Below are 24,936 nucleotides of genomic sequence, written 5' to 3' on the forward strand. Positions count from 1 at the left end.
GCAGAAATATCTTGCAAACTAAGTTTATTGCTTTGTGTAGATGTTCATTCCCTTCAATTTTCTGAATGTGTAAATTCCTTCTCAGAGCTTGAGTCAAGTCTTGTTAAAGTCCGAAGGAGTTTTGCAATTTACTTTTTCAGGTCTTGATTTGTCAGAGGCACGATCTCATTACTAGCACTATAGCACTATCAGCTTTAACTATTCTTCAAAAATAGAATGTTGAGATGAAACATCCCACGTTTAATCTGTTCTGGGAGGCCTTGTCTAAATAGAAAAGTTAGCAGCAGTTTCACTTTTAAACTGACTTGTAACTTGTATATAAGTACAAATTCTTATGTATGTGCAGTCTTTTACTCTTGACAAACAAAACTACAGTGATTTTTTTTAAAGGGAGCAGGGATTTACCACTTGTGAGTTACTTCATGGTACTGAGTGCCTGCCCTTAATCCACAGTAAGTAGGCGCATCTCTGTGTGCATTAATGCACTTCAGTTAATGCTTATTAAATCTAGTACCTCTGGGTGTATATATACATGTATGTGATGTAGCGCTGGGTGCTTTTAAAAGCACCTGACACTGCATCACGTGCATTTGTATAAATGGTGAAATGCACATCAGCACTGAGAAAATGACAGCAGTGTGCTTTTGAACTAAAACGCATCGAAGGTGTTTTCGTTTCACAGTACACTGCTGCCTTTTTCTTAGTGCTGGCGTCCATTTTGCCATTTATACAAATCATATGATGTAGCGTCGGAAGCATCAGTTCTTGTGTTCTGCAGACTTGATTAATCGAGTTTAGCACAGAGAAAGCATAACTCGATTAATTGAGTCTGCAGAACGCACGAACCAATGCTCCCAGCGCTGCATCATATGCATTTGTATAAATCGCGAAATGCATGTCAGCGCTAAGAAAATGGCAGTGGTGCACAATGAAACTAAAACACCTTTGATATGTTTTAGTTCAAAAGTGCAGTGCTGCCATTTTCTCAGTACTGACGTGCATGTCGTCATTTATTCAAATGCATGCAATGCAGTGCTAGGTGCTTTTAAAAGCACCCAGTGCTGCATCACATACATGTATATATACACCCAGAGGTACTAGATTTAATAAGCATTTACTAAAGTGTGTTAATGCACATGTAGATGTGCCCACTTACTGTGGGTTAAGAGCAGGTACTTGGTACCATGAAGTAACTCACAAGTGGTAAATCCCGGCTCACTTTCAAATCACTGTAGTTTTGTTTGTCAAGAGTAAAAGACTCGACATACATAAGAATTTGTACTTACGTACAAGTTACAAATCAGTTTAAAAGTGAAACTGCTGCTAACTTTTCTGTTTAGATGAGGCCTCCCAGAACAAATTAAACGTAGGATGTTGCATCTCAACATTCTGTTTTTGAAGAATAGTTAAAGCTGACAGTGCTATAGTGCTAGTAATGAGATAGTGCCTTTGACAAATCAAGACCTGAAAAAGTAAATTGCAAAACTCCTGACCTTAACAAGTCAGAAGGATTAATCAAGTTTAATCGAATCTGCTGACATGCTGGATTTCCGGTGCGCTGGAATAAACAAATGTATGTGTACAAATGCCTTCCATTGTGAGGTACTAGGAAAATGCGCATTAGCCTTTTTTAATGTGCATTAACTGAAGAGCATGGTTTTTAAGTGATGCTTCATGTGCATTAGGCTATTTTAATGTGCATTAACTAAAGAACGTGATTTTTTTTTTTTAGTGACGTTAATATGCATTAAAATAGACTAATGTACATTAAAGTGCACATGTAGATGCACCCATTGATAACTAAACTGCAGGAGTTTTTAGCCATGTTTCCCTGAGGGGTAGACTACCATGTTTTATCTTTCACTTACCATAAGTGTAGGCACATTGGCAATTACAAGGAAGAGCTAAAATGCAGGAATTCCCTCCCCATTTTAACCCATTGTAATTAGATTTTCCCCATACCTTAATTTTGAAGAGGTTACCGTATTTTCCAATTTATAAGATGCTTTCTCTGAAGCAAGGAGGTCTAAATTTATGGTGCATTTTGTTTACCAAGAAATGAAATAACAGTTGAAACCATTGTAAGAAGAGTGAACCAGAATTCAATCAAATATATATTAAAACATTTACCCACAATTTCACAATTTTTTCACTTGGGGGGAGGGGGAGAGGGTTGGAATCGGGGAAGAGTGGTCTTTATTTTATACACACCAGAAAATATGGTATTCCTGTTTCCCCTTCAATAGATTTATAGATTGAAGCCAAAATGGAACAAGCCCAGTTTAAAGTGAAGTAGGAGACCATACAGCCCTTCTTAGTGATTCAACAAAGCCATTTTAAAATCACAGTTTAATTTAAACTGATAAGCTTTCTCATGTAGAAAAGTTACAAGTACGTAGGGCCAGGTTCTGATTTTGATTTATTAAGCATCCGTTTCAGTCTTGAATATTCAGCCTGGATCCTGTGTTCCTGATGTGGTTGTATGCCTGATGTGACACACCTAGACAACATAAAATCTCAGTTGAATTGGTTTTTAATTATCACTTTTAGCTTTTACAAATATAGGCTAAATATTTCTACTTTTCTGAGTCTTCAGATAATTTGAAACAATAGCTCAGAGAAGGGTGGACCCAGTAGCGTTAGTTAGGCTGCCTCAGCTAAAATGACAACGCTATAACATTAATGTTAATTATCACATTGCTCAGTCATTTTAGCATAACCATTAATATTTTTTAAAAATTAGATTCAATTTAGTCCAAATTTTAAAAGCTACATTGAAATAAGTAATCAGTGGAAGAATGTCAGTTTTAATACCACAAAAAGCTGTTTTCCCAAAGTGCTAAAAAGTAAGATGATCATCCCTCTTACCTTAGTTCTAGACAGCCATCTCTGACAGAAAAGAAAATATCCGAACCTTCACCTTTAGCAAAGAGAAAGGCCTATGAGAAAGCAACGGAAAGGACAAAGACAAAAGAACAAAAACAGTAAGATTCATTTTTTTTCTTTTTTCCTCCTCCCTAAAATCATTAAACCTTTGAACATATTCTTGGAAAATAGATCTGTATTGCATCTTATCTAATTCTAGACCAGTTATTCATTACTGGGCTTCTGTGTCTGTTCATAACAGTATTCTTTTGTACACAGTATAACTTGGTATCACTCCTCTGGAAGAAACTCCTTTAGAGCATTTGCAAATGAATTACTCTTTTTAAAAAGTCCTCCATATTTTTGAGAGTTGCATGTGTTTGTTTACTACAAGAATGTTTTCATTTTATGTATGCCAGGTTTTTTTTTTCCTGCATCAGGCTTTCACTGTTTAGAAGTAAATGGTTTGACGGTTGTTCCATCTTGCGCCAGCAGCAGTTCATAGGCTATTCCATTCTCTAGACGAGCACATAGCCTGCATTTCTTGTTTAAGGAAAGAGGATCTAAGAAATTGTTTGAGGCATGTTTTCACTTAACCTCTCTAACAGTTCATAATCCATAACCTTTTAAAGAGGATGTTCTTTTTTCCTTGTAGCTCAGATTCTGGAACCTCAGAGGCTAGTCTGTCACCTCCTTCTTCCCCACCAAGCCGGCCCCGTAATGAACTGAATGTTTTTAGTCGTCTTACTGTTTCTCAGGGAAACACATCAGTTCAGCAGGATAAGTAAGTCACGAAGGGAAGCTTCAGACCCCTAATAAGGAGCTGTAAAGCATTCTCAAGTCATCAGTGTAGCATCCATTAGATATTTTTCCTTTTTTTTCATGAGACATAAAGGAGACATTATTCTGTTTCATGTATTTTTTAAATATAACTTTTACATTTTTACAGAAATACCTTCCACACACCACCAAAATTCAAGCAAATCAGTTTCCTGCTGAACCTTATTCCCAGTTCTAAGCTTTATGTCCTGCATTTGTTTTCCTTCATAGTTTAAGTGTGTGAAAGGATATGTAGAATTGGTAAATATGTGTGTGTATATAAATATATATTTAAATCTATATTTGGAGTTTAGATTTTAGGCATCATTTTAGATAATGGTGCTTTTGACAATTATTAAGCTGCCCATACAGCATAGCTCAGAGAGCTCTCAAAGAGACCCTGTAGGAGGGTCTGTTGGAATAACTGTAGTGTAAGTTTAGTAGCTATTCAAATTATTTACTTGACTGACATGTTTCAGAGAATTTGGAGACAGACATATTTCACACTGGCAACCTTCTTTTTCACTTTTTTGATTAGATAGACTTCTATAAAAGATGGACTAAAATTGGTGATAATTTTTAATTGAACCAAAATATTATTGCAAGATTTCAGTTCTGATAACAGTGCAATTTGGTATTTAGTAACTCAGCTGAAAAATGGAATCAACCTTTGATTCTGATTGCAGCAGCTGGAGGGATTGTTCATATCCCTTATTCTGTGCTATTATTTTTATACAGCATTGTTCTTCAGTGTTCTACAGAATTACTGTATCTCACATAGGAGGTTACAAAGCTTCTACTAGCTTAAGAGCACTTGTAACTCCCCCATCCCACTAAATTTATCTTATCACTAACTTGATATATATTATCCTAGGTTTCTTTTTACGTACTGAGCTTTAATTAACATCATATATCCTATTGTCTGACTTGGAAATCAAATTAAAATGTTATGTTTTATTTGAGTTGAAAATGAAGGGCACAGCCTTTTTTATTATTACAGGGCATACTATAAATGTGCATGTGTTTTGAAGGTTTTTTGTTCTTTCCTAAAATTTTTTTGGAATGGAAATATAAAACATTTTGAACTTGTGTGTTCATTTGCAAATTGCTGAACCTGATTCAGTAAAGATTCTGTCATTTTTAGTATCTTAGGAACATAAACATTGTAAAATGTTTAGAAGTTTCTGAAGTTAAGACATTGACATCCTTGTATTTTTCTTTGTAGTTGTTTGTAGGAATTAGCATCAATTAGAGGTCAAATTTTATCCACCTTTTCTTCATTGCCTTTACTTTTGTAAGCAAATACGCACCATATTTTCTAGTTCCTTGATATGGGACATCTTGTGAATTTGACCTCTGTGAATGCGTTTTTAATATTCTTCTCCAATGCCATCACAGATGTAGTTTAAACTAAGCAACAATGCTGTATAGATTATATAAACTTGCACTGACTGCTTTTCTGAGTCCACCATGCTGTTGTTTGTTCTTCTAACATGGAGACTTTCTTGCTGCTGATACCTGTATTCTTTCTCCTCACAATCCCACCACTGTTACTGTAGGTCTGATGAAAGTGATTCCTCTCTGTCGGAGGTACACAGGTACACTGCATCTCTTTCTGTACCATCTTTCCATCCTCTTTCTGATGTTCTTAATACTTTTTCGCCAGTTCTCAGGTGATCTCATTTTTGCTGCATGCCTTTTCTTGATACCTCCATAACAATTGTATGTTGTGTACTTTTTGCTTTATTCGTTTATTGCCAGAAGTTCACATGATTTTTCTGTGAAGCATGTGTTTTTTGCTTTTCTTTTAAAAAGAAACAGTAAGTAAATATTTTAAGGTTTATTTTTTGTCAAGCATGTATTTTTTTAAAGGGAATCAGAAGCAAATCTTTCCTTGGAGCTTGGGTTTTTTAAACAGCATGTTTCCTTTTAAAAAAAAAAGAATTCAGTTGCTTTCTTTTTCCTCAGTGTCATTAGTGGCTGATAAATCTTTTTCTCATTGTTTTGTTACCTAAAAGTTAGTCAGTGGTTTCTACCCTCTTTTAGTGCCAATATGCATAATTAATTGTGAGATGAAAGAAAGTTTTGGTGCCCCACTCTTCCTTCATTTAATCCAGAAACTGGGAACACGGATTCTGAGAAAAAAACAGCTGTGAACTTAGAATGTGGGTTCTCTGTGAGTAGGGGGCCAGCAGCAAGGGAATGCTGTATCTGAAGGCAGGCAATGACGAGGCAAATAATCATGGAGATGGAAAAGTTAATATAGTAACAATAGTATTGCTAGTATTTATGGCACTCCATGCTTAATGTTCAGAGCACTGCGCAAAGATGGATACGTGGCTCTAATGTTCAAAGACAATAAGTCGAAGAAAATAAGTAACTGTGCAAAGGTAATAAGTCCAGTGGTAGAAATGAAATAGGACTTAGCTGTCCATGCTTAGCCTGGTACTTTCTTGATGGATCATGCTGCCTCCCAGGAGAGAGAACATATGGGGTATATTTAGAAAGCAGAAAAGACAGAGGTACATAAAATAAATGAAGGTGATATAGGAAGTTAATTTTCCATATTTATTTACTTTGCATGACCTGGAGAACATAGTCCATGAAATTAAGCATTTAGGTTTAAAGCAGACAAAAGGAAATACTTTCAAACATAATATGGAAGTCACTCTTACAGTAGAGGACTGAAGCAAATGTCTCAGTAAAATATGTCCAAGGTAATCCAAGGTAAGAATAAGTATTTATAGGTTTTAAGAAAACTTCCTCAGCCACACTAAACAGGATAATAGTATATAGACTGCTATAGGTAAATTTACCACTCTCTAGGGTCAGTAAGAAATTATCTGTCTATCTATGGCCAACTCTTGCTTTTATTAGAAGCATTATGGGATTCTATGCCTTCTCCTAAATTCATCTTGCATTGACTACTGGGCTAGCTGGGACCATGTGTCTGTTACTATGTGGCGGTTCCAAACTCGTGCATGCACACACACGAGTGTGCATGCAAGTGTGCTCTCACTCTCTCTTGCTGTCTTAGAGGCCCACTAAAAACAGCTGGGGTTTCATTTGACCCATATTTGCAGAACTGAATCTGTAGGCCACTACTTATGAAATACTTGGGCCCAGAATCTCAAGCTGGGTTACATCTCTTTGCACCAGTCCAGCCACAGATATTCAGTAGAGAGTCTGTTGGTGTTGAGGTGCTTCTTATTATCCACATCAGTAGATCTCCCAAAGCGGTAGATCTTGGATATGCCAGTATACGCTGCCCTGGGAGCCCTGCCTCAGTGGCACAAAGTCAGAGTAGCTTGGAAGCAGTTCTTCCATTCTGATTCTTATACAAGCACCAAGAAGAGTGCTTTGTCTAGTTTTAAAGGTTGAAGAACTGTAGCTAGTTCTTTGTGCCCTTCCAAACCCCTTCTGATTCTGTAGCCCCAAATTTTCTGTCTTTTTATACATGTTTTCATTTAATTGGGTGCACAACATGGACACTTTGTAAAGCTGGACATTAAAAAAAATAAATAAATGTGGCACTTAAGGAACACTGATTGTGTTGTTCCACCAAAATATGTAAGCAAATGAGACCAACATATTTCACTACATACAGGCAACTAATATTTGTATTACTCTTAATAATTGTGGGATAAAAAAATGTGAGCTGTGGAAAGAAAGTATCTGTATTGCTATACTCAACTCACATTTTGTGGTTTATGGTTTTTTTTTTTTTAGGGGTATAATCAATCCATTCCCTGCTTCCAAGTGCATTAGAACTTCTTCACTTCAGTGTATCCACACAGCAGAGGGGCACACCAAGGCTGTGCTTTGTGTTGATGCAACTGATGATCTTCTCTTCACTGGATCTAAAGGTAGGGCAGGCTTCATGTATTTGTTCTGTAATAAAATTTCTCTTAAAATTTTATGTTTTGAAATTCTGTTTGTGCCCAGTGACATCAATGTAAGAGTTTTGGTAGTGTGAGGGGTAGAATACTTTAGGTATGCATTTTTGGAGCATAATAAACAGAAGTTGGTCTGTTTAGCAGTAGTTTTTACTTGTCATGTGTACTATTTGTAAGTTCCTTTGCATTCCAGTTTAACTTCTGAAATAGAATTTTAAAAAAGTTACTTGATTTAGCTGGTCATTACATTAAGTTAAGACCTAAGGTTGCTTATGGTACCATATAATTAAGCATATAATAGCTTTTTTGCAAACTCCTAATATTAATGCTGATATGCCTCTCTTGAAGGAAGAATGACTGTTTAATCAAGTCATGCATCAGTGCAGTTACAAAATTAGAATTGGAAAATAAAAGCAATTACTGAGAGAAATACTGAGAGACAAATAACTTTCTTAGAAATACAGAAAGGTCTTGACAAATCATCACTTACAACTCACATCGAGAAGGGAAAAGGTGTAGAGCAAGGTGATTTAAAATGACCTGGGTCATAGCATTAAAAATAAGTGGTTATAAATTTAAAATATCTTAGCTAAAACTAAAGTATTTAAGAGAAAAACAAATCTTCAATTCAAGGCAATGTTCTGGCTTCACATTGCTGCTTTTGGCATAGCTTGTCCAGTTCCGGTGTCTATAATTGAGAATGGATATTGAAAAAATGTAAAGAATTCAAAGAGCCATGACAGTGATTGATTACAAACTTGGAAAACATGCCTTTCAGGATAGGGATTTATGAGCCCAGTCCACTGCATCAAATAAAGTCTAAGGGATTACTCTTGATCACTGCTATAACACTTATATGGGGAACAAAACATTAATACGGGGTTCTTCAAAGGTATGGAATGGCTAGAAGCTTCTGATAGCTAGAAGTTCAAGCTAGCCAAATTTGGCCTAGGAATATAGCACCAATGCTTAGATAGGCGGCTAATGAGCCTTTTGAACAATCTGCTAAGGCAGGGGTGAGCAATTATTTCAGCTGCAGGGCCGCTTAATGAGTTTTGGTGAGATGTCAAGGGCCACAAGGGTAGCCCTCCCCTTGACAGGTGCTTGCCTGGTTGCCATCATGGGACTGGAAGTCCCACTCCTAACCCCCTGACCTTTGCCACTGGAAGTCCCTTCCCTTGCACTGAAAGTACTCCTTTTGGGAAGGGGGAGGTTGCCATCTTGGAACTGGAAAAAACCCCCAAATCATATAGTAAAAAAAATCAAACATCTACTATAACTTATTTTAATTTTATTTCAAAAAATATTTTTGTCCTGATTTATAAGTTTACGTAATAGCTCAAAATACAGTCTTACTCTTGTATATTGTGTGAGGAAGTAAGGGGTGGGGAATGGCTGTTAACTCTGGGGTTTTTAAGGGTCCCTGAGTAGTTTAGAATCTGACTGCTGGAGAGATCTCTTCTCTCCTCACGTTTTTATTATGGGAATTTAAGTTATTGGTGGTGCTCAATTTTTAAAATCTCATCTGCACTGAATTTTTTATTCCATATTTTTTGAAACATGCTTCTCTCCACTCATGACCTGCCCTAGTCTAAGTGTGGTGACACTTAAGACACGGTGCAGTTCCCACCTGATTTTTCACATATTCTCTGTGAGCTGACTGGCTAGGGACTGATCCTGATGCTGAATTAAGCATGCTTTTGGGTGGTGGCATGAGTGGCAAGAATGAGTCTGCGAGTAGTTTTGCTGAAGGAGAGGTGATGTTGATATGCGGTCTTTGGGACCTGTGGAATTCAGCCATTTTTGTCCAGTGCCTAGAATGCTGAATGGGCTGCTTCATGAACTTATGAGAATGCAACTTTTTATTTTGAGAAAATAACAAATTTTTTTCTCCTTCTTTCCTCCCCCCTTCTCTCCCTTTCTCTCTCTCTTTCAAGATCGCACTTGTAAAGTATGGAATCTGGTGACTGGACAGGAAATTATGTCTCTGGGGGGTCATCCCAACAATGTTGTATCTGTAAAATATTGCAACTATACTAGCCTGGTCTTCACAATCTCAACATCTTATATTAAGGTGTGGGACATCAGAGATTCTGCCAAATGTATTCGAACACTAATGTAAGTAGCTCACATCTCAAACACCAAGAGCAGAATAGAATGATTCTTAATTTTGAATAAGATTGTAGTAGGTTTACTAAGAAAAAAAAAAGTAAAGATCCTGATTAGGGAGTGTAATGGGATTGTAAAAAACAAACAACAAACAAACAGAATGCAGCACAGAGACTTAGGCATGCATGCTTCCTACACAGATACATATTGACTTCAATACTGGGCTTATAGGACCAGACCCATAACTTGGAAGTTAGAGAGGAATGCTTCCTCTTCCCTTAGAATGGTAGCACCTTAGTTTTCTCTTAAAATTTTCAGTCATAATACTTTCCAGACCTGAGTTGATGTCGTTTGGAATCTATCTGAATCTCAGCTCAGTTTAGTGGGTACAGAGCTTGTCGGTTGTCAGGCTATCTTGATGGACATAGACAAAGCATATGCCACATTTTTACCATGTGTAGAAACTTCAAACATTGTAAATCCACATATAGAGTATTTCTTTTATTCAGTATTCAGAATTGGCCTGGATTTTTTCTATATTCAAACTAGTATCAAAAGGTAAAATGTCCTTCCATTCCTAGTAGCTTTCAGGGCTTATGGAGTTAAAGCATACTATTTTCTATAGCCAAAGCCACTCAATTAAGTGATATAGCTAGCATTACATCTACTTTGATGCAATAGCCCAAATAACTAGGCGTCCATTTACAACTGGATTGGCAGTCAGTGTGGCATAATGCTGGTTTGCAACTTGAACTTGCATGTTGAAGGCCATACCAAAATGCCTTATTCACCATCATCAAGTCCCATACCCAGCATGCTTTCTTTTAAATTACATATGAAGTATACCTATGGTTAAAGAGTAATTTTTTTGTACTATTTAGGTCTTCAGGCCAGGCGATGATAGGTGATGCTTGCTCCGGAAGCAGTAACAGAACAGTAACCATTCCTGCTGGTGAAAACCAGATCAACCAAATTGCACTAAACCCAACAGGCACTTTCCTTTATGCAGCTGCTGGAAATTCAGTGAGGATGTGGGACCTTAAGAGGTACTTAATGAAGGCAAAATATAAAGTTTTGTAGACAGCACATACAATGCAGATAATAACACAGTGTTTCCTGCTCAAGGTAATATACATATTTTGTGCTTAATAAGCCTTTAGTTCAAAGGAAGAAGGATTAGTTAGAATTCATTATGGCTATTACAGAGTAAATGGAGAAAGTCTAAAAAAAATATTTACTAGCATGCTGAATTTTATATTAATTTTTGACCTGTTATATGAGTGAAAGGCTATGCAAAAATGGCTAAAAATTGAGTTTCAGATATGGGGTCTGAAATAGTTTTGGCTAGTCTCAAGTCTCCACTCTTTTTCCCTTTATCTCTTTCTCTGCCTCCCTCTTATAAGAACATGAGAAGTGCCATATGGGGTTAGACCAATGATCTAACTAGCCCAGTGTCCTGTGTCTGACAGTGGTAGAAATGGATGCTATAGAGGGAGAGTGTTGCATTAGGTATATCTAGAGTGATCTATCCACTTGACATCCTCAGTCATTAGTTTAGAGGTGCCAGAGGAAACAGCTCCAACCTTTCTGTTCAATAGCTGTTAATAGATTTATAATCCATGAATTTCTGTAGTCCCTTTTTTGAGTCTGGCTGTGCTTTCTGTTTCTATCACTTCCTGGGGCAATGAATCCCAAAAGTTAACTGTGTTGCATGAAGAAGTACTTTCTCTTGTTTAAAATTTCTCTCCTTTTAATTTTTTTGGTTGTCCCCTAATTCTGGTATTCAGTTATCACCTTTATCCAGCCTTGCAGGTTAATAAACTAAAATATACGTGAGCTAGAACGGGGAGAAATTTCTGGAAGCGCAGAAAATGTGGCTTTGAGATTTGAGATATTTACAGCCCCACTTATCCCCCTAATTTAATTCTGAAACAGCATGCAATACATGCATGCAAATTGATGCTGCCAATCTTTAATACTAAGATTCAGTCCTGCTGTGAGTTCAACTCTAAGTCAGGATTAGCCCTAAATATTGCAGCTATACCGTAAAGAAGAGTTGTTTTCTGCTCATCTACAGATTTAAACCCTTTTGCCCTATCAGCAGAAGCTGAGGCCTCTCTTTTTTCTGGCTTCCAATTTGAAACTGACCATGAAAAAAACAAATTATAAAAATCCACCAGAATTACAGACAGTTATTTGTTTTTAAAGCAGTTACTGAAAATGGCTTTGCAGATACTTGCACCCTGACTAATAATGGCTGTCTCTCAGTGAGCTCTGATCAGTTTACATAATGTATGGCTATTGAAAAATATCCATATACAGCTTATGCAGATTGGAACAGACGCGTGGAGCCACTCAAATGCAGAGAAAGGTTTAAGTGGGGATAATTGCCTGTAGTTAGAATTTTCTGATTCATAATAAGATGTTTTCAAGCAAGTTAAGCATGTGTTTATTTATATTTTCCATGATTGTACATGCATATGCAGTAAATTGCATGTACCGTGGGGGCAGGGTGGTGCAGATGATGCCTAGACAACTTGTTAGGAAAAGTTCTGGACTACAACTGAAGATCTGTTGTGACAGGAACTGTTAGACTGTCTCTAACCGTTGTGGGGAGCACTACTTTAAAACATGCCCTTCTCAAGCATCCTCTCCTTTGATGCATGCCAAAATCTGAAAAAAAAAAATGGGTATGGAGCTGTTTCAAGAGGGAAATGTTTCAAAGGGCGGCAGCTGTTGTGTTCTCACAGTTGTGTGTGAACAGGTAGTGTTAACATTGAAGTAATTTTAGGATCATGGGAAAGGAGGGCTGGAAGGGACCTGATAAAGTAATCTAGTTCAGCTCTCTGCTGAAGGACTGTGCCTATCTTGCCAGTCAAGTGTGCCCAAACTACTCTTGCAAATTCCCAAAGAATTTGCTGCATTTCTCTCTTGTCCACACATAACAATAATAATTAGAAGATTAACAGTTGCTACCCTTTGAAACAGCTCCAAAGGTATGCATTTCCATGCCCAATACCATCATGCAGCCCTTGCTAGCACTGGGTGTGCACTGATAAACATGCTTGCGATCTGAGAGCTTGACAGCAGCTACATTGTGTCCTCAGTGTATCCAGTGCAAGGAACCTTGGTGGCACACATGGTAGCAGGCTGTTGAAAATGGAGCTATATGGTCTCTGATCTAGGTTTAAAGATGTAACAATTAAGGTTATTCTAAATCAGAGAATCTCTTTAGTCATTTGTTTTTTGTTTCCAAAGATTTCAATCTACAGGAAAATTAACTGGTCACTTGGGCCCTGTCATGTGCCTTACTGTAGACCGTATTTCCAATGGACAAGATCTTATTATTACTGGATCAAAGGATCATTACATAAAGGTAATACACCCCAGTATTAGCAGTTTTTCCTTTATTTTTATCTTTGCATCCATAGTAGGTACAGGCTTCAGCAGTAGTACAACTCCTGCATTACCCCTTTCTCTCCCAGCATCCCCAAAGTGGTAACAATGGTAAACTTTACATCTGTTAATACATTAATGTTTTTATTAATCATATGAATAATATCAGTAGTACTTTTTAAATCTAAAAATGTCCAAATCTCAAAAACTGTATATCAGAAGTGAGACACGGATTATTTCAATTAAGGAAAATTTTAGATGTGAGAAGAGAGTTAACTATTGGAGATAAAATAAGAGGCAGTATGGGTAAGAGGTCACCTAATATATACATCCAAATTATTGAGCTGCATAGGAAAAGTTAAATCAGGAACTACCATTAAACAAGACAGGAGTTTTTAGGGGAAAATGATGTGCAATCATGAATTAAACAGTAGCAAAATTAGGACCTGGTTTAAATCATGGGCCCAGTTTGTGGCACACTGGTTCCTTTAATCTTGGAGTTCCCCCTGTGCCCCCTATTCTTCCCCCTGCTACTGATTGGTGGAGGGGCTGCACAGCCCTGTTACTTGCTCCTGATGGCAAGGAGGCAAAAACTGGTTTTAAATATGCTGCAGTTTTTGCCTCCCATTTGGTCAGCAGCAAGTGGCTGGAGGCAAAAACCATAGCATACTTAAAACTGCAGTTTTCACCTCCTGGTCATCAGGAGGAAGCAGCAGGGCCCCTCTGCCAATCAATGGCAAGGGGGCACCCAGGGGGAACTTCAAGGTTAAAGGAGGTACCGTGAGCTGGGCCTGCGATTTAAACCAGGTTGAAATCATAATGCATGCCTACAGGAGGCACAGGCAGCCTTAATGTCTCATTTCCTAATTTTTGAGTGCCTTACGTTGCAACCTAAAAAACTTCGTTTTTGTGTTGTCAAATGAGGTGGGAGATAGGCCTGCAAGTAAATCTCCATTCAATAGAAAAGATTTTGCTAACTATTGAACAAGGACAATAAACCATTTAGCCTGTATGTAAAATTTATGTTGTATGTCTCTGTTGCAGCTGCAACTGTTCCATATTAAGTGCAATGGACAATGGCATTTTATTAAAGAAAGTGCCTTTAATTTATTTAAGCTATTTTACATAGCCAAGTAGTCCCTCTCTTACTGTCAGGTAGAGTCATTGTGAAGATATTATACAGCACAACTAATTGAGTTGACTGAACATTGCTTGTACACACTAGTGGCAAGGTCTGTATTCTGAACCCTCCTTACAGCTTGCTCCTCATCTATCCTTTACCTGGCTTAGAACAGACATCAACCCCTAATGGACTAAAAAACCCATGGAAACAACATTTCCTGGAAATTACATTAGACTGACTGCCTCTTTCTGGAATTTGTTCTGTGCTTTCTGCTACGAAACAGCACGTCAACCCTTCTGCTCCTTGTACTGCTGCTCTAGATCATCAGATATTACAAATAGATGTCTCCCTGTGGAAAATATTGGGGCTCACAGGTGGTGGGTTCCTCTGCTGCATAGCAAAAATTCTGTGCACTAGTTATATACTTGGGCATTATAGAATTATTGGAATAATGTTTGGAGTTTACTCATTGGTTTTCATAATGATTTGGCACTTCTGCATACTGTGTAGTTTGGTACATAATTTATGTCCATTTTGCTCCATAAGATACTAAAAGTTCCTGTAAGGAATGAGATTCTTAAAATAGTTTCCAGTTCCCCCCCTAAAAATCACTCATGATAGCTGCATGATGGAACTGAAAGCAGGTTTCTGACTTATGCTTTGTTAATTGCCTCCCAAGAGCTTGCAGCATATTTGAATGAATTTTTGCTGCTCCTCTTGTTCTAGATGTTTGATGTAACTGAAGGGGCTCTTGGAAGTGTAAGTCCTACACACAATTTTGAACCACCTCATTATGATGGTATTGAAGCCCTTGCAATCATGGGAGACAACCTTTTTAGTGGATCCAGAGATAATGGAATAAAAAAGTGGGATTTGGTTCAAAAAGATCTACTTCAGGTAATGTTAAATTGTATAGATTATCTGATCAGTCTTATCTCCTATAGTAACATTTGCTCAGCCATGTTTGTACACAATGTATGGGTATAGTTTACATCATACATTTCATTAAGCTACATGTTTAACAAGGGAAAAAGCAGAACTCAATAGAATGTGACCAATTTAAAATTATGAGGATCATTCATTTACATTTCCAAGCTAATTAAAATATTGTTCAATATTAATTTTGATATAAATATTGCATTGTAATTTGGTTAATATGTGTTAACAGCACGTGCCATACTTTTTCCCTCTACACTATACTTATTTACTATATATTGAACTAGATATAGTCTAATCCAATACAGCAATATTTGCAATTTTTTTTTTTACTAAGTATATACATTTTTGTTATTTTATGTTATATTTTAGTGGATGTTACTGTTTCACTTAATTGATAAAGTCAGAACCTCATGAAAGAGAGAAAAAAATTAGTGACCTCTTCTTCCCTCATGTACTGCTGCAAAACATGTACATTGTCTGAGAGTGTGAGGTAAAGGTATTAGGTAAAATGACCTGATTATGCTGAATTTAAAAGAGAGAAATGAAGAAAATTGACATTCCTTGCTTGAATATGTACAGAAAATAATAGCAGGTGCTTTAGTGAGGAGGATGTGTAAAAATAATATATAACAGAACAGCAGGATTTCTAGCTCTGAGGTCATTAGTGTAGCAAAGAAACTTCATTTTGGATCTCAGGCCCCTGGTAAATGTTGCATTTAAAATGTGATTAACAAGTCAATAGTGTCTTAGGGTGCTTGCACACATGACAAGGGTTTAGTTCCCCTAAATTGAAATGGTGGGTTTTTAATTTGTGGGTTTTAATTGTGACCCACCATTTCAATGTAGGGGCTTCTGTCGCTGGTGGAACAGTGAGGGCCTGCCGTCAGCTCACCCACATCCTACTCCCCTGCCATTGTGGGGAGAAGAAAAAGCGACAAGGGGCCCAATCTTCCCTCCGTTTCCCCCACACAGAGCCTGCCTGACTCCCCTGTGGCCAAGAGATGAGCTACCGGTGGCCCCTGGGTTGAAGGGGCCCCTGCACCTTCCTTCCAAGCAGCCGTGGGGGGAAGGTCTGGGGCCCTTACAGCCCAGGGGCCACTGGCAGCTTGGCCACCAGTCATGGAAGAGGTGGGCATGTTCCACGGGGGAAAAAAAAGACTGGGCTCCCTGCTTTTTTTTTTTTAACCTGGAGGAGCCTTCCCATGTAAACTGATGCCAGGCTGTGCAGCCCCTGGTCTGTGGGGGGGGGGCAGTGGTGCCCCCTGGGGCCTCCTGGGCAGGGTGCTAGCTGGGCAGATGCTAATTCAGCTTGCAGGCAGTACCTGGCCTGATCGAACATTACAGGAGGCGTTGGAAGCCTGGGCTTGGCGGGCTCCCAGTACCCCATGCACTGTCCCCGCCATCTGGGACTGCCCGGGAACAGTGCATGGGACCTACCCTAGAGCAGTGCAGGAGGGTGGCTGGGTGTGCTGGTGGCTGAAGGAAGTGGCAGGGGTGGTGCACAGGGCACTGGAAGCCCACCAAGCCTGAGCTTCTGCAAGCCTACCAAGGCTTTCAGCACTCTGTGCACCATCCCCTCCGCCTTCTCTGGCCACCAGACATGTACATGTGCACAATTTTTTTAATTCACAATGGGACATTTTGCCCTGATCAAACTAAAATACATCCAACCTGGTCTAAGTTGCGACACTCAAATTTTAGCACAAAAAAAATCATTCATGTGTACATGGTGACACCATTATGTTAGACAAATGACAATTTCTCATTACTTTTTGTCAGATGTATCATGTATACAAGTGCCCATAAAGAATAATCTGGCAATGTGTTCAGGCAACTAATGGTGTGAAAATAAGGAAAAAAATCCACAAAATTATTCCACAAAGTGTCTAGTAATGTTGTGGCTGGTCTCTATCATGCCTTAAATTGAATGTGTGGCAAGGTCGTCATCATGGAGCCTGATGCCAGATTTATGATGGAACTTGGGTGACAGCTCCCCCCTTTTGGCAGGCTGACAGCCCTGTGGTACAGCCCTACATGGGGCTATACCTCTTTGTCTTCGGCATGCCAAGTCAGGGCAGTTTATTAGCTGACCCAGGGGTGCCAGGTTGCAGGGAGCCACAGGGTTTTGCAAACCAGCACATTGACTGCCCTGCTGTGTAGCTTCCAGGGAGTTGTGGAGCAAGACACTCAACACATCCTGGCCACATGGACCCTAAAATAGGGCGAGGTTCCTTGATCCCAGGGTACCCATACTCTGGGACCTTTAAAAGCCCAGCTGCACACAGTTTTCTGACATCTCCAATGTATGGAGAAATCAGGATCATGGAGCCTCTCCTGCATTCCAAGGTCCTATGTACTGGGACTTTAAAAAACAAACAAATGCACGTGCAGGAAAGTTGTGCACCAGGTTTACTGGCGTCCTGGTTCACTGGGCTCTAGGAGCCATCTGGAAACTTTGGTATGGTTCCAGGGATGAGATTGACAATCAGCTGATTGTCGGTCCCAGCCTTGGGACCCACCAGATTCTCAAACTGGATCTGGTGCAGTCTCGGGGCAGGACCAACAATCAGCCTCAGGACTGCACTGGTTCACTGGGCACCTGGCCTTCAACTTGCCAGTGCAGTAGGGGCCTGAGATTATGATCCTGTCCCGCCCTGCACTGACAAGTAGTAATGGCCGGATTGGGACTTGAGCCACAATCCCAGAATCGCATGTCTTGCCATGCACGTGTGGTATGGCAGGAGGGCATGCTTGTTGGGATGGGGGAACAGATCCCATTGCACCATTAAGTGAATGAGTGCCAGGGAGTTAGTTATATTTAAATAAATATAGCAGTAACTCTGTGACCCAAAGTTAATGCATTATGAAACTCTTGTTAACAATTGTAAAGCTGTGTATTGCATGTTTCTTCTTTGTTTTGTAATATTCTGTGGGATGATTACTCCAGAGGGGAAGAAAAGTATAGGAAGAGGCCAAAGCAAGGTGTTAAAATATAATGAAGTTTGAAATTAAAACCCAGTCATGTTCCACATTAAGTCAATGGCAGCAAGCTTGAGCCATTAGTTTCCTGCAATGGGTCTCAAATTGATATTTTTGGCATCTTGTTTAGCCACCTTTTAGCTCTTTGAATCAGCAGTAAACTGGAAGTGCTTTTCCTCAGTAAAAAGGTCATGTGTTTTCATGAGAGTTTCTTAAATACTATGTATATAAGGGGGGCAGAAGGACATAGCTTTTGAAGAACAGTTTCTGAGTTTGTTTTCATGTAGCTTATAAGCATCTTTCGTACTTACAGGTTTGGGGTTCATTGTTTTTAAGGCTGAATTTTATCTACTGTTTTGGAGTCATTGCATTGTCCATGTCTGTCAGTAAAATGTATGTTCAGCTATACAGTTCTTTATCTGCCATTGAGCTCTTGTCAGCTTGTATGGGTTAGGCAGATAGATTCTGTTACTATGGACTTTGTATTTGTTTTTTGGTCTGCAAGATCTTTTAGCTCTTCATACGTTCAAAATTCTGTACAAACATTAACTAGCTCTTAATACAAAAGCTCGGTGGAAATATTGTCCTCACTTACAGGTAAACTGAAAAGTTTTGATATGTCAGTGGCCACTTAGTTGGTCTGTGGCAGACCTGGAAATTTGGGGTTAGAACTTAGAATTTTTTGATTCCCTGGGATCATGATTTGTGAATTGTTTGTTTTTCAGCAAATTCCTAATGCACATAAGGACTGGGTGTGTGCTCTTGGACTGGTGCCTGGCTCACCTGTTCTGCTCAGTGGTTGTAGAGGAGGTATTCTGAAGCTCTGGAATGTGGATACGTTTGCACCTATTGGAGAGATGAAGGGTCATGACAGTCCTATCAATGCAATCTGTACCAACTCCAGCCAGATTTTTACAGCAGCAGAGTGAGTTTTTCTAATGCTGTTTCCCATGAAAGCGCTTGTCTTTGTCATATTTGAGAGAATCACATTCTGCCCCCACAAATTAATTCAGGCCCTCATGAGTGACCTCAGTACTTTGCAGTAAATTCAAGAGGTTATGGTGCCCCAAATTGTCTGCACTGTAGGGGTAATTATAGAAACAAGACATTAAAGCAGGAGTGGCTACTCATGCCATATGTGGCACAGGCAGCTTGTGTGTGGGGTACATGGTAGATTGGGGAGTAAACAGCACAACAGCAAATAGAGCAGGAAGCAGAAAACAGAGCAGCAGAGCAGGCAGAGGAAGGGGATTTAAGTGGCACTTCGGGAAGGTTGGGAGTTAATTTGTGGCATACCTGCCAAAAAGGTTGCCGCTTCTTGCACTAAATATCCACGCTTGGCCCATCAAATAGGATATTTGAAAATTCCTGTAGATCAGGAGACAACCCCAGAAGTCATGCATTTGTTGCCCTTGAACACAGCAAATGTTCTAAGCAGAAACTGAAAATAACTTCGACATTAGAGGTGGATTGCAAAAAGTTTTCACGTTCAGACTTGCATTATGCAGTAGAAGTGAAAACTATGTATGATCAATGACAGTAGGCCAAATCCTTTTTTTGCTCAGTCTGAGAACCTATAATGGAAATGTAAGTACATTCAACTGGGACCAACTTAGGTGCAGTTGTTCCTTCACGTGACAGGAAACTCCCCCTCCTCCAAACACCTGAGATAGCCGGGGCATGACCAAGAGAAATACGAAACTCTACAGAAAGTTCAGTGGTCTGAGCAACAGGAGTAAGGGAGACAAGGGATAATATGAGCACAGGGACTAGTAAGGTGAACATAATTAAGCTTTTGTGTTATGTACAGAGGCACTTAACTTCAGTGTTGTTTAAATGTTTAAATGAAGTTGCTGGTGTTCACATTAATGAAAATTGGGACACTGATATTTAGGCACCCAAATTCATAGGGATTTGATATCCAGTTTTATTTGCATATGTTTGAAAGCATTGATCATATATGTTTTGAAATTTATATCATACATAAACCTGATACTAATTTATTTAGTTTATAAACAAGTGAAAATGTCTATCCTAAGCAGTAAGTGACCTAACATGTTCATAACTGTCTCAAATCTATAAATCTGTCCATGGGAGCCCTCCCAGAGCCCCGGGTTTCTTCCTGCTGTTTCATTGTTTGTTCCAAGAACCAGACTCAGGTTGCCTTGGGATAATTCTTTATTCTTACATGCCTCAGCTCCACTGTCCTTACACTGTACCCTACAGCTGCATCAAGAGAACGTGCGCCAGCTCCAGTTGGCCTCTCCTTTGGGTTGTGAAAGAAGTTTAGCTCCCTCTTTCTGTAGAAAGGGCTAGCCTGGAATATCACTGGCCCAGTGATCGCTCTTTCCACAGACAACCAGTAAGGAGGCAAGACAACCAAAGGACTTATTATGTACAATAAAAGGATTACACGAGCAAAAATGACCATGAATTAGAAGACAGAAAACAAAACGTAGTTTCTTACCCTCTCACCTGGCCATACCCACCTTAGCCCTCTTGAGAGACATGCCAGTATCTCCAGAATTCAGCTTTCCTGCTGATTCTACCAGGCCTGGCTGCTGGGACCATTGAACCTCCGAAACCTGGGATCCAAAACATGAGACTTCTAACATACCTACACTCTAAAAAGCCTCCAAGGCCAGCCTCCCTCCTCCCCGCCCCCAGAATTATTCTAGTTGCTTATGAGTCACCAGAGTCCTCCATAAATTTCTGATCTCCCTGAAGTACCTGGAATTCCTCTGGCTGAAGGGCCCTTTCTTTTGGATGCCTTTTCTATAGAGGAGTTGATTTCACCATGCATGCCATGCACCAAACCCCAAAGATAACGTGATTTTCAGATAAATCCATAACAGTAACACAATAAAATCTCAGCAGCATTAAGGTAATCAGTGGGATCTTGGACACCTACAGAAACCCTTTTCCACCTCTTCATGTTTGCAGAAAGCAACCTTTCAGTCCTCTGCAAATATTTCTCAGATAGTTGTCTTGCATAATGTGTGTAAAGTTGTCAAATAAAGGGGACTTGAAATCAATGAAAGGAGCAAGGTCCATCACCAAATATGGGGAATTTCAAACTACATCTAGGAGCCCTGATGCCAAATGTCCTGCTGAGGCTTCTCTCCTTTGTAATGAGGGAGAATATAGGAAATGTGTGTATATGTCTAATGCAAAGTATGTTCAGTAAGCATGCAGTTGTTTAGTCCAGTAATAGGTGATGCATTTTACTAGGATATGCTGCCACTAATATAAAATTTTAAACATGTGTTGCACACGTGGAAAGGAAAACTTTAAAAACATCCTAAATATTTGTCCACCATAGCTAAGTAAGGACATTCAAAAAGCCCAAGGCAGAATCGATCCAATCTATGTGGGTTTCTCTAAGTTCTGTAGATTGGATTGCAAGGGAAGAGAACATATTTTCAGCCTTTGGTAGGGCACAGTGGGGGGGAAGGGGACAGATGCCTGCACTTGCCGAGGCCAGACAATAGTAGGTACTTCTGGTTGCCTCCCAGCATGCTGGAGATTCCTGAGGGCAGCTGAATACACCCCTGATTGGTTGTAAATAAATATATACCAAAGTTGGTTTTATATATTGAAGCCCAGCAGGGCTCTTTGCACATCTGCCCACCCCCTATTTCTAATTAATATGAAAATAGAAGCCATCTTAACTCTACCACAGGTCTGTCAAGACCTAGTCAGTCCTTAACCAGCCTAGACCTTAAGTAGATCATGAGCTTGACAGGAAAAGAAATCGTAAAGAAGCAGAACTGGAAGGGACCTCAAGAAATCATGTAGGCCAACTGGGGGATCACACCTGCAACTTTGGTGTTAGTAGCACCACAGTCTAACCAATTGAGCTAAACAGCCTGCTATTTAGTATCCCATCCCACCTTGATTACCTCTTGGAATAATGATCACTAAGTCACAGCAAGAAACATTATATTGTCTTCCTTGCCTATGTATTATCACAAACAAAACACAGCTTTGGGGCTCTGAGCTCTCCCTCCTCACCCTCATTGAATACAGAACAGATTCAGAGAAGGAGCGAGATTTATGCTTTGAAGGTAGGGAAATAATCAAAGGCTTGATGTCTAGCTGGCAGCCAGTATTAAGTGGAGTGCCCCAGAGGTCAGTGCTGGGGCCAATTTTGTTCAATATCTTCACCAATGATCTGGAAGATGGAGGGGGAGTGCACCCTCAGGAAGTTTGCAGATGACACCAAGCTGGGGGGAGTAATAGATATGCCAGAGGGTAGGGCTAGGAGTCAGAGAGACCTAGACAAATTGGAAGATCAGACCAGAGAAATCTCATGAAGTGTGGCCTTGTTGCAAAGAAGGCTAACAGCATACTGGGTTGCAATAGTAGGAGTGTTGGCAGCAGATTGAGAGAAGTGATTCTTCCCTTCTATTCAGCACTGGTGAGGCTACATCTGGAGTCATGTGTCCAGTTTTGGACCTCCCACTCCAGAAAGGATGTGGACAAATTGGAAACGGTCCAGTGGACCAGATTGAACAAAATCACTTTTATATCATGTATTTATATTTAGAAGTAGCTTGAAATAAATTACCAAGCTAAACGGTTTCAGGAACTGAACTTAACATTTCTCCTTTTTTCACTTTCTCTATATTTTGATATTGCTAATATTTTTCAGTGATCGAACTGTGAGGATCTGGAAAGCTCGCAATGTACTAGATGGACAGATATCGGATACTGGAGAAACAAGTGAAGATATTGCCAGTAATTAAACTTTAATTGAAATCATGGACATAAATGAATACTGTGATAAAATGCTGTGTGTACTGTTTTTGTGCACTTTGCACGTTTATTAGGTAAACACTGACAACTGGAGTAAACTGGTAGATGCAGGTGGACCAGGTGGGAAATGTTTCGTACTCTACTAGAACCACTGTTCTTAAAACACATAGTCTGTTACTGTATTTAAAAAAAAAACACACAACCCTATTGGTAATATGCTTGAGTCTCACTGAGATTATATATATCTATAAATATATATATCATGGCTGGATTTGTGTGCATAAATACAATATTTGCAATTTAAACAAACTGGAAAGCAGTCTGCTCTAATGACCGTCTCAGAATTGTATCCTGGAGTACAAGATATTCTGCAGTACTTCACTGACAGTGATCAGCTGGTTTGCAGTTTAAGATGATAATGTGGAATCATAATTCATTTGTAGTCCTATTAATAAACCTTTAATTGGGATAGATGGTTTGAAATTCTGAAAGGCTACTTGCGTTGCTGTTATTAAAGTAGACTGAAAAAAACCTCTCAAAACGTTGTTAGTGTGACAGATATCTCTGACAGGACTGTACCTTGCTAATAGTGAATGCCATAAAATTTGTGTTAACGTTGGCATATAATTCTTGTTGACCAAAGTTGTGCAGCTATATATACATTGTGCTCAGGACTAGAACTAAATACTGTTAAACTGTTATGTTTTACTAGAGCTTTGCCTATATTCTGTAACGACCAGTATTCTTAATGTCAGAACAGAATTGTATCTTAATCTATTTTTCTTATGGATTTGTTTGTATCATCTCACATTTTTTCTTATTTTAAACAGCAAAATGTCTTTCCTTTTATCTAATTTTATATGCTGCTAAATATATTTTAAATACACTATGTTTTGCAAAACTTGGCAGTTATGAGAACTGAACCACCTGCATAGGAAAAGCTATGTAAATAGATGGTTGTACAAAGAGAATATCTTATCTTGTGCCTGTATGAATTTTAAAGCAATGTAGAGTGTGGATATTATAAGAGGATGTATAATTTATCCAGCTGCTTAAAATATTAATTTGTAAATTCTGCAAGTTTTAAGTGTTGTAGAGTCTAAAACAGTGTTTGGGTGTTGAAGGGTTTTTTTTGGTAGAAAATATCAGCCTGTAAATTGTAGCTTGCTGAAGTAATGCTTAAATAAACTTGTGAACATCAACTTCTCCTTTGTGCTTCTATCACTGTACTGGCAAGAGGGAACACATTATAAATGTGCAGATGTATGGGTCCAAAATGATGTGAAAGACATGGGTTTAATTCAGTGCACCCTGGCAAATAAAAGATTATATAGATTCTGCTTGTTTGCCAATTCCTTATTTTGGTTACCCATTATTTATTACTTGTGTTACAGCAGCATTTAAAACTTCCAGTAAAGAATCAGGGTCAGTACAGTCTTGTGACAAAGCAGGTAGACCCTGCCCCAATCTGTATACCAAACAACAGTAACAGGACAGAAAAAGAGACAAACCCTGAAGTCCCTTATTTGAAAATTTCTTATTTTGACAAAGGATTCATGTTTTAATTTAAGGTCCCTCCTCTAGGGAAGGTTTTCAAAGTGCTAGCTTTGAATTGCATATAATAATTACATTCACACTGTTAGGAAATGTGCACCAGGAGTTAAAGTAAGCTCTCGCCCATTATTTTCTGACTGCCTAAAGGGTAGTGCTCAAAAAATTAGGGTCATAAATTTAGTGGCAATTATATGTTAGCTTCCTAAGTGTGAGTGAATGTGGCCGTGACTGAGGTGGTATCAATTTATTCTGTCTTTTTGTATCATACGTCTGTTTGCTTTATGGTGGGAGAGCAGGAAACACAAAGCTGCCTGTGCTCTCCCACCACCCCAGGCAGGCACTCCCAGGACTTCAGAAGTCCAATCCTTCATGGCCCAGAACCTTCCCTGTTGGAGATTTCTTGGGGTGCACAGCATTATGCTGCTGAAGCCCCAGGAGAGCTTGCCTGGGTTTCCCTGTTTGCAGAGGTGCATCCAAGGTTTCCCCTGGTATGGGACC

The 24,936-nt window shown here is 39.1% G+C and overlaps 1 protein-coding gene across 5 annotated transcripts in view; it reads left to right on the forward strand.

The window, feature by feature from the left end:
• The window catches only part of KIF21A (kinesin family member 21A), a 145,720-nt gene extending 121,634 nt beyond the window's left edge, over positions 1 to 24,086 (forward strand). For 3 of the 5 annotated variants that reach the window (XM_019487435.2, XM_059725884.1, XM_059725885.1), the window contains 10 exons: positions 2,874 to 2,984; positions 3,521 to 3,649; positions 5,244 to 5,282; positions 7,414 to 7,550; positions 9,518 to 9,698; positions 10,571 to 10,735; positions 12,948 to 13,065; positions 14,935 to 15,105; positions 18,852 to 19,051; positions 22,781 to 24,086. In XM_019487435.2, coding sequence (XP_019342980.1) covers positions 2,874 to 2,984; positions 3,521 to 3,649; positions 5,244 to 5,282; positions 7,414 to 7,550; positions 9,518 to 9,698; positions 10,571 to 10,735; positions 12,948 to 13,065; positions 14,935 to 15,105; positions 18,852 to 19,051; positions 22,781 to 22,874 — 1,345 coding nt within the window. In that variant the 3' untranslated portion in view covers positions 22,875 to 24,086. The remainder of the gene's footprint in view (positions 1 to 2,873; positions 2,985 to 3,520; positions 3,650 to 5,243; positions 5,283 to 7,413; positions 7,551 to 9,517; positions 9,699 to 10,570; positions 10,736 to 12,947; positions 13,066 to 14,934; positions 15,106 to 18,851; positions 19,052 to 22,780) is intronic. The other 2 variants (XM_019487432.2, XM_019487434.2) reach the window with 2 other exon arrangements.
• The last annotated feature ends 850 nt before the right edge of the window (positions 24,087 to 24,936 follow it).

The sequence above is a fragment of the Alligator mississippiensis genome, chromosome 4, assembly GCF_030867095.1.
Source record: "Alligator mississippiensis isolate rAllMis1 chromosome 4, rAllMis1, whole genome shotgun sequence".
NCBI lineage: Eukaryota > Metazoa > Chordata > Crocodylia > Alligatoridae > Alligator > Alligator mississippiensis.